The sequence below is a fragment of the Sorex araneus genome, chromosome X, assembly GCF_027595985.1.
Source record: "Sorex araneus isolate mSorAra2 chromosome X, mSorAra2.pri, whole genome shotgun sequence".
Taxonomy (NCBI): Eukaryota; Metazoa; Chordata; class Mammalia; order Eulipotyphla; family Soricidae; genus Sorex; species Sorex araneus.
In genome coordinates, this window is record NC_073313.1 from 121419807 (window position 1) to 121429025 (window position 9219).

General features: G+C 46.3%; 2 pseudogenes and 1 gene segment (V, D, J or C); 1 reads left to right on the forward strand and 2 right to left on the reverse strand.

Moving 5' to 3' along the window:
- The first annotated feature begins 1085 nt into the window (after positions 1 to 1085).
- On the forward strand, positions 1086 to 1504 carry LOC101550298 (acyl-coenzyme A thioesterase 13-like; annotated as a pseudogene).
- Positions 1505 to 1952: 448 nt separating this feature from the next.
- Positions 1953 to 2409, reverse strand: LOC129399772 (immunoglobulin heavy variable 4-59-like; annotated as a pseudogene).
- Positions 2410 to 8191: 5782 nt separating this feature from the next.
- On the reverse strand, positions 8192 to 8630 carry LOC101546864 (immunoglobulin heavy variable 1-69-like). The segment is given in 2 exon segments: positions 8192 to 8508; positions 8585 to 8630. Coding segments are annotated over 2 exon segments (363 nt in total).
- Between the last annotated feature and the right edge of the window lie 589 nt (positions 8631 to 9219).

Sequence of the window (9219 nt, forward strand, 5' to 3'; positions counted from 1 at the left end):
CCTGGTGTGAGTGGATGCAGCAGCCGGGATGTCGGCTCTGCAGGGAGCAGCTGTGGACGGCAGCTGTGGATGGAAAGTGTGGGCTACACGGGACTGACAGGGCCTTGTTGCTGGGAATCTCCTGGGAACACATTCTGTTCTAGTCCAGCAGAGAAATGTATTCATCTACCAATTTTTGTAACTGTTCTACCAATTTTCCCAACTGTTCCGTTGCCCTATTTCCCTTCCCAGCTACGTATGGGTTCTTTGTGACCTTCTGGTCTTTCTGGTCAGCTCTATGATTTATTACCTACACATCCCTGCCCAGATATTAGACAGGCCTCTCAGAGCTCTCACCTGGGGCTGACTCCCAAGTTAAATGGTGTAGGCTACCTGCTTACGTTTCTAACTTTTTGGAATTTTCCAGATTTAATATCTACGCAAAACACTAGATTTCTATAAAAACATTAAAATAAAATAGAGATTCTGCATAAATCATGATCCCAGTTTTGCCAGATCACCCAAATGCAAAAATATCAATTTGAAGAGACATATGTGAACATAATTTCATTGCAACATTTGATATACTGCTAAGGACATAAAATTAATCCAAACACTTAATGAAAGTTTCATGGAGAGGAAGTTGGTGTGTATTGACACAATGGGTACTGTGCAGCTAGAATAACAGAATATCACTGTTTTCTGCAGCATGGATGGAATTGAAAAATACCAGATTAAATGAAGTAATTCCAGGGCGAAGGATAAATTCAGACAAACACGTTCATCTTGTTACACAGAGAACAGAGCATTAGGATGGACAGGATCCAATGATAACGGCCCCTGCATCCTAACCGCACTCTGGGGTTCCCAGGAGGAGTCGGGTGGGGGCTCAGATCACTGTGAAGAAGAGGCCGAGCACAGGGGCAACAGCAGAATGTGGGGGTCTGTGGGGATTTTCTGCTGGAGAAGCTCAGAGAGTTTGTGATCCACCAGAATCAATTCTCAGATTATTTCCTCAGTTAAAATAACAAAGATAGGTTTCCAAGAGGCGACCCTCAATCCAGGCGCCTTGTATACAGGGTCCGCACGCTAGCGAAGGGGCCACGATGAGCGCAGTGACGCAGAACCTGCTGGAGGTGGTCAAGGCCCTGAAGGGGGCCCGCGGCTTTGACCGCCTTTTGGAAAAGGTGACTCTTGATTCTGCTGCTCCTGGGAGGTGGTTTGTGAATGGAAATTAGAAGAGGAGCATGCCAATAAAATGGGGACTCTCCATGGTGGTTTGACAGCCACCTTAGTGGACAACATATCAACTCTGGTCTGCTCTGCACAGACCGGGGATTGCCTGGAGTGTGTGGATATGAACATAACGCACATGTCTCCTGCTAAAATTGGAGAAGGTGTAGTGATTACAGCACATGATCTGAAGCAAGGACGAACACTTGCATTTGCCTCTGTGGATCTGACCAACAAGGCCAATGGGAAATGGGTCACACAAGGAAGACACACAAAGCACCTGGGAAACTGAGACAAACACCTCCAGCACCCAGTGGCCTACAGAAATCCACTGATGAGTGCCAAATTATGCACTTGACTCGAACAGATGTCATTTTTCAAAATAAATCAGGGGAACCAGAAAAAAAATAACAAAGATAACAGGGGGAAACCCTCGTTTGTTTAAAGGTATTTTTTTGAGAACGAAAATCAAACATACTTTACATAAAAACACGAGTTTCCAGTAGACTGAGAGAATAAACAATTTTGAACTAGAAGAGAAAGTAATAAATAAAATTTATATATGTGTATAATGAAATTTTCTTTATATATTTCAAGAAAAGAGGAGTAAGAGAGCCTTCCAGCCCCTCTCCGCCTGCCCTGGAGTGCCAGGAGCAGAGCTTCCCCTGGTGGTCACTCGCACCCCTGCGACTCCCTGTCTCCCTCAGCAGGTTTGTGTCTGGGCTCACAGGGACTTACCCTCACGTGGCTCTTGCACAGTAATACACGGCTGTGTCCGCAGTTACTGAGTTGCTCAGTTTTAGGTAAACTTGGTTCTTGGAGGTGTCCCTGGAGATGCTGAGTCGGACTGAAGACTTGGGTTATAGTATGTGTTTCCATTATATACTATACGACCAATCCAATCCAGCCCCTTTCCAGGGGCCTGGCGGACACAGTGCACAGTATAGTTGGTCAGAGAGAATCCAGAGACTGAGCAGGTGAGGAACAGTGTCTGCAAGGGTGTCACCAGACTTGATCCCGACTCCTGCAGCTGTATCTGGGACAGGATACCTGGGGACAGAGACCCACAGTGAGTCACAGGCTCAGAGGCCTCATGCCTAACTTGGAGGCTCTGTCCAGGGGATACTCACATCCGGGAGCTGCCACCAGAAAGAGAAGGAACCAGCGCTGATGCACGTTCCTGCCCATGAGGTCCATGATCTCAGATGCCGTGTCAGGGGGAGAGGGAGCCCGAGTTGGGGTGAGTGTGAATGTGGTTTTAACCCTTGGTCCCGAGTGCATATTTGCATGGGGGAGCCTCTGTAGAGAAAGGAGGGGACCCGGGGAGGCTGGTGTGTGGGCTCCTGGGAGGAGGTGCTGACTGTGGCTCAGAGCACTCAGGCTTGTCCCTGGGGCCTGTCAGAGCCAGGCCTCTACCTCCAGCACAGGAAACATGCTGAGGAGCTCTCAGGAAACAGGAATTGCTGAGGGGGAAACAGCAGCTAGGGAGGAGAGTCCCCGTGTCTCAAGTACCTGATGACCAAACCCTGTACCCCAGGGCCTCTACCCTGTAGGCAGGCCCCTGCCCCTCTATGTCCCTGTGTGGTGGCTCCTGTTCTCCCACTGTGTGTGAAAAATCCTGGGCACAAGCACATGTGCCATTGTCCCAGTGAATTCTCAGTTGACTGGATCCAATACACGTCAATCACATATGGTCGGGCTTGCAGGGCGGTGTGCAGTAACTCTGTACACTGATCCCATAAACTTTGTCACTTTTTAAACTCTATCACCTGTGTTATATCTAACTTAAAATTTTGTTAGAAATGCCATAAAGTCTGCACATAGATCCTGTTCACAGCACTGGCACTGTACAACCACTGCCACAGAACAGTGTACTGATCACTCACTCCAGGTGCTTTCTGGTGTCCCTGTAATTCCTCTTTCCCACCCAATCCAGCCTCCCACACGCTGTCAGATCATGCATGTAGGTTGATTCACCAGAGAGACCCTGATTCATTGCTGAGGAGGGATCCACTGTACCAACATAGTGAGCTTGTTTCTCCACACACTGACGTGTATCTGGAATTGGCTCAGTGCCTTCCTAGTCATAAAGAAACTTAGCTCACTCTGTAGATTTGAGAAGAGAATACATGTGGATACAGTACGAAAAAAACAGAACAGAAGAGAGTTAGGAAGCAGAGAAGGAAGCAGTATCTCTCACTTCTCAGAGAACTGAAATCATGGTGCCAAAGTCAAAGTAGACATGTGAAAGCTCAGATGCTGTTTTAATGTACCACCATAAAGCCAAAGACTTTGGTGTCTTTGTCCTCTGTCCCTCAGGGTCAGTCTCAAAAGCTGAAACAGACTGTGGCATGTCCTGGTTGCAAGCTAGCCTCAACAGCCTTGACCAAGGAAATAGCCTGGAATGTTTTTTAATTGATTTTTTAAAAATATGGACCATATATGGGGCTGGAGCGATAGCACAGCGGGTAGGGTGTTTGCCTTGCACACGGCCGACCCGTGTTCTATTCCCAGCATCCCATATGGTCCCCTGAGCACCGCCAGGGGTAATTCTTGAGTGCAGAGCCAGGAGTGACCCCTGTGCATCGCCAGGTGTGACCCAAAAAGCAAAAAAAACAGAAAACAAAAAACAAAAAAATATATGGACCATATTGATGATGCTCAGGGCTTATTCCTGATGTTGTGCTCAGAGAATCATTCTTGTGGGGCTCAGGTTTGTGGGGGGGGAGAGGGTGTGTGTGACAGAAGTCATCTCTAGCTTGATCAGGGCAAATGCAAAGCAAGGCCCTGCCCACTGTACTGTCTATGTGGCCCCAGTTTGGATTATAAGGTGAGGGCTGCTGCTGTGTGCCTGTGCATTTGGTGGCCTGGCCCAGAGCCACCTCCCCACCTCCCCAGGCCTCCCCACAAGGGGGCGGGGGGCACAGCCTGATGGTGAAAATGGCCCCTTTAATGCAGAGCTGCTAGCGTAGTTATAGAACATCTGAAGGAGGGTTGAGGTAACGACAAGTGTGATTGATCATTTACATAGATAAACATTTGACAGAGGAAATTCTCTTGGGGAGATTAACTCAAGGAGACACTCTGTCTCCCTGGGACATCTACATTGCTTTTTTAAAATTTATTTTATTTTGTTTATTTATTATTTTATTGAATCACCATGTGTAAAGTTACAAAGCTTTAAGGCTTAAGTCTCAATTACACAATGCTCGAACACCCATCCCTTCACCAGTGGACATATTCCACCACCTTATCTTTCTCTCTAGTTGTATAAGTTATCAATCCTTGCAGTTGTTTGGATAAACACAGTAAGAGACACATTCCAACACTTATTTCTCTAGGCCCTGACAGTAAGCAAGTCTTTTACATAAATCCCAGACTAATTCCTCAGGCCAGTTTAGCTTGTCCTTCCCAGTGGAGGTCCTGTCTCTTAAGCTGTATCAGCTTACATCAAGACCATGCATTTATGCTTTCTAGAATGTTCTGTTTTGATGCCATGGTAGTTTTCCACTTGTCCTGGGTCCATCCCAGTCTCAAGGTGGGTGTTAGTAAATATAGCAACTAAAGCCTGAGTCAAGTAATTATGCCCAGAAGTAGATATATTTCAGATTCAGTCAACTCCAAAATATTAGGAGCATACCATTAATGGTCTTTCTGTGTTTAACCAAAGAACACTGCTCTATAGAAAAATATAAAAAGGCTATAGGGGAAATAGGAAAGCAGGTCCGAATACACAGCAGTTCAACTAGAAAGCAGTACAAACACAGTGTCAGAATTACCAGAAAGCTTTGCCTCATAAGTAATCAAAGGTAACTTAGGGAACTGAGACAATGAGAGGTAAAATACAAAGGAAAGTTTAAAGATAAACTTTAACTAAATTAGAAATACTAGCAAGCTTCTCAAGGAGGAGGAAAGGGGCAATTCACAGATGAAGCCTAAAACACTTTGGATTAATATCCAACAAACACTGAGGAGAGTTCCATCCCTTAAGAGCAGGACTGGGATATTCACACAGCTGTAGCCTTAGGGTGATCACAAAACCAGCAATCACATTTAAAACATGACAGAGGGATGGTAATTTCCTACTCTATTCTTGCCTAGAGCACAGCCCTGAGGGTTTTCAAATCTTGCCTGCTGTAGTCCCTTAGGTAGTCCTAGGATACTCAGGGGACCACACCTTTAGGCTTATTATTAAGGAGACAGTGTCCCACTGGATGCCTGGAGGTGTTGGAGTTCTCCCCTGGCACAGTCTCTTTGCCTCTAGAAGACATTGGACCTGTAGAGAGTTCCCTAGGCCCCAACTTGTGTTATTTCTAAGAATAATGTAGATTAACTGGCCTTGATTTGCTGGTGTCCAATGGCTCAAGACTTCAGAAACAGACAACTTTGACGTCAGCAAAACTTCAACCTTGCCTCTGCCTTAGAGCATCAAGGCCAGTGCTCCAGCGGCTTCTTCATTCTCTCTGCCACCTGCTCCTTAGTGCACACAGGCATTCTCCTCAGCCTCTATGGACCATTGCCCTCGTAATAAACTCTGTCACATGACTAAGGGTCTAGGGCACATCTGAGTGACTATGGCTTGGTCACACTGCACTCATAAATCTTTGATTATCTACTACCCAAGACAGAGGGACCATCTCCTTGTTCCCAGAGTCCTTGTGGTTACGAGATCACTACATGCAGGGAGATGGGGGTCCAACCATTTGATCAATGGTCTCTTCAAGGGGGATGTTTCCCCAGTTCCACAGAGATGCTCCTCACTTCATGCTGAAACCTCATCAGGGACGACAGGGCATGGATCAATTTTTAGCTCAACAACTTTGGGAGGAGAGGATTTTCTTGAGAACTAGAAAGGGCAGAAAACATGGCCCCGGGGTCAGCCAAAACATTTCCTCTCTTCCTGTCATTTCAAAGGTAAGATGAGGGTTCAATTTTGGAGTTCAGAGAATAGGATGCTGTGAAGATTCAGAGATTAAAGTCAGGGTTAAAGCCACTTGCCCCAGAACACTCAACTGTGCAGATCAGTTCTCCTATTGCGCTGCTCTTAGCCCTTGTTGGTACCACACTGTGTATCCTTTAAGTCCCATATTATGAGACAGATCATCTGTATCTCTCCCTTTCCTGCTCACTGATTCACTCAGCATGATATCCTCTATTTTTTTCTGTATTGCAGGAAGTTGAGTAATTTTCAACTTAGTTAACATGGTAAGGCCCACAGAAGGTAAACAGGATTAGGACTCTTTCCAGTGTTCCTCATGTATGTGAAATTTATGAGTAAAATATCTTCAGGGCAATGCCCCAGACTTTCTGGATTCAGTTGGAAGTGTGTAGCACTATGAGGGCGGTTGGTGATTTGAGAACATGGCATTCCCGTGTCACTTGGAGTTGTAACTACACACAGAGGACAGTGAGGAGACTGAGAACAGTCTGACACTCTAGAACTGTAGGTAGCATTTCAGTCACCAAGTAGCCCCATCTAGGTGCCTACTCTGTGCAGAGGCAGGAAGGGAGCATTGATAACCATCCTCGAGGTTTGATTTCTGGACTGCCCAGTCCCAGGAATCTGTCTTCGCCTTTCTGCTGTACCACATTGACAATCCAGGCTGGCCTTCAGGTCGGGCCCCTGCTTCTGTGCTCGGCATTGACCTCGATTGGAACTTTTGCCTACAAGTTCCTATTGTGACTTCGAGAATTAAAGGTCATTTTGATTTATATATGTTAAATTTTCATCTAGGGGAGGGAATAAAATTACTCTCATCCCAGATATGAGCATTTTTCCTGTCATTGGGAAGGGTTTTGCTCACTTTTTGTAAATTGAAAATTTTGATAAATTTGGTAACAGTTTTCAAAGTGTTAGTATAAATCTTGGTTTCAGCCTAAGAATTAAAACTCATAGTCCAACTACAGAAGCACAAATATTCCCAGTAATACTGTGATATGCATGACTGTTAGCCCATCATTTAGTCATGCTGTCTGTGGCTTTCCAGTGGACATGAATATGAGACATATATTTATATGTATAGATACACATATACATATAAGTATATATTTTTTCCACTCATCTAGTCTATACATTTGTGCATGGACATATGTCTTTGATACCAATTGAGATAAAATCATAAATTGTGATCATTCATTCCCAGGCATGCAGAAAACTTACATACTGAATGCCATACATTTCCCAGGAATATTGTCAATTGGTCAAATCAGACCGAGGTAAACTCAGCTGGGATGCATGACCCTGGAGTGGAGAGAGCAGCACCTGAGGCCTCGCTCTAGATCTTGTCTGCTGGTCCATGCTACTGCCAGTCCTTCTGGGCACACCCCAGACCATGCCTCTATGCTTCCCCTGAGCTGGGCTGAGATGCCCCAACACCAGGACTTCACAGCCCCTGACCCTGACCATTTCTTACCACCTCGTTAGAGGAAAAGGTGACAACAGTCCCTTTCATAGAGGGTCATCTCCTCAATGTCCCTTATCTAGTGGCAGGATTCTACCTAAGCAATATAGAGATACAAAGATGTACAAAGGGGCAGGGCTCCACAGAAACTCCAGAAGGGGGTCTGGCCAACACCAGGATTTCATCTTAGAGAAAAGGATTTCTTGCAGAGACAGAATTTCAAATAAAATGTGGAACATTCGAGTCTGCCATGGGTAGACCTAGAGTTCAGGAAGCAGCAATTATACCAGCCCAAACTTCCATGTGGTTCTGGGGCTCTCCACACAAAATCCTAGAAGGAAATACGAATAATACCAGGTGTTCTCGAGAGAAGCCATCTTACTCTTGGTGGTTTCCTAAAGACAAAGAGACATCCTGAGCCTTTCTCTCAATTCTAGAGCCTGACCCTGAGAGCCCCATTCTTTGTCTCAGACCCTGACTCTCTGTGGAGGAAGTCAGGAGGATCAGCGTCCCTGTGATCTCCTCACCCAGCTCAGCTGCCTCCCTCTCTGTTTTCTGACACACTCAGGATGTGGTTGTCACACTGTGTTTCTCGCACAGTAATACATGGCCGTGTCCTCAGTGCTCAGCCTGCTCAGTTCCATGTAGGCTGTGTCCTTGGACTTGTCTGCAGTGAGTGTGAGTCTGCCCTGGAACTTCTGTGCGTAGTTTGTATCACTACTATCAGGGTATATCCTTCCCATCCACTCGAGCCCGTGTCCTGGGACCTGCCGCACCCAGTATATATAATAGCTGGTGAAGGTGTATCCGGACGCCTTGCAGGAGATCTTCACTGATGTCCCAGATTTTCCAAACTCAGCCCCTGAGTGCACCAGCTGTACCTGGGAGTTCACACCTGTGGACAGCAGACAGGAGTGGGTAGACTCCACTTGACTGCCCCGTTCCTCATCCCAAGGCATCGGGACACTTACCTGCAGCCAATGCCTCCAGGAAGAGAATTCTCCAGGTCCAGTCCATGGTGGGGACTGTGCACTGAGGGGCTTCTGAAGGTGTGGGTGTGCTTGCTGTGTGATGTTTTCAGGACACAGACACATGTGTATTTAACTCAGTGTCCCTCATATAGTTTGCATATTTATGAGGATGTAGAATTCATAACTGAAGGCCCGCTCCAACCTGAGAAGGGGCTGGTGGAAGCCACCTGGTCTCCCCCCAAGGGTAGTGAAGAGTTCCGCATTATGATCCTTGTTTGAGGAGATGAGACCCTGCCCTGTCCCACGACGCTCTGTGCACGCAGAGCTCCCCCTCCGGAGGGCCAAGCCCTTTCAGGATCTTCACTTCAGGGCCCCCCACATCTGTCTGGCCTGGACATATCTGGACACACCTGTCCTCTGAGGTTATTTCTGGGATCCTGTAACTCCCCAAGGGATACTACAATGAGACTCAAAACCATCCTAGTGCCCCAGTGGTTTCCATTGGAGATTTTAAGAAGTCCAGAAACACCACCTGCATACAGGTTTTACTGCCTTATCAATATGATAAATGTTCTTTCCAAATGATAAGTATGCACAAATTAACCTTCTGTGTTATACTGCTTTTAATTTTGGTT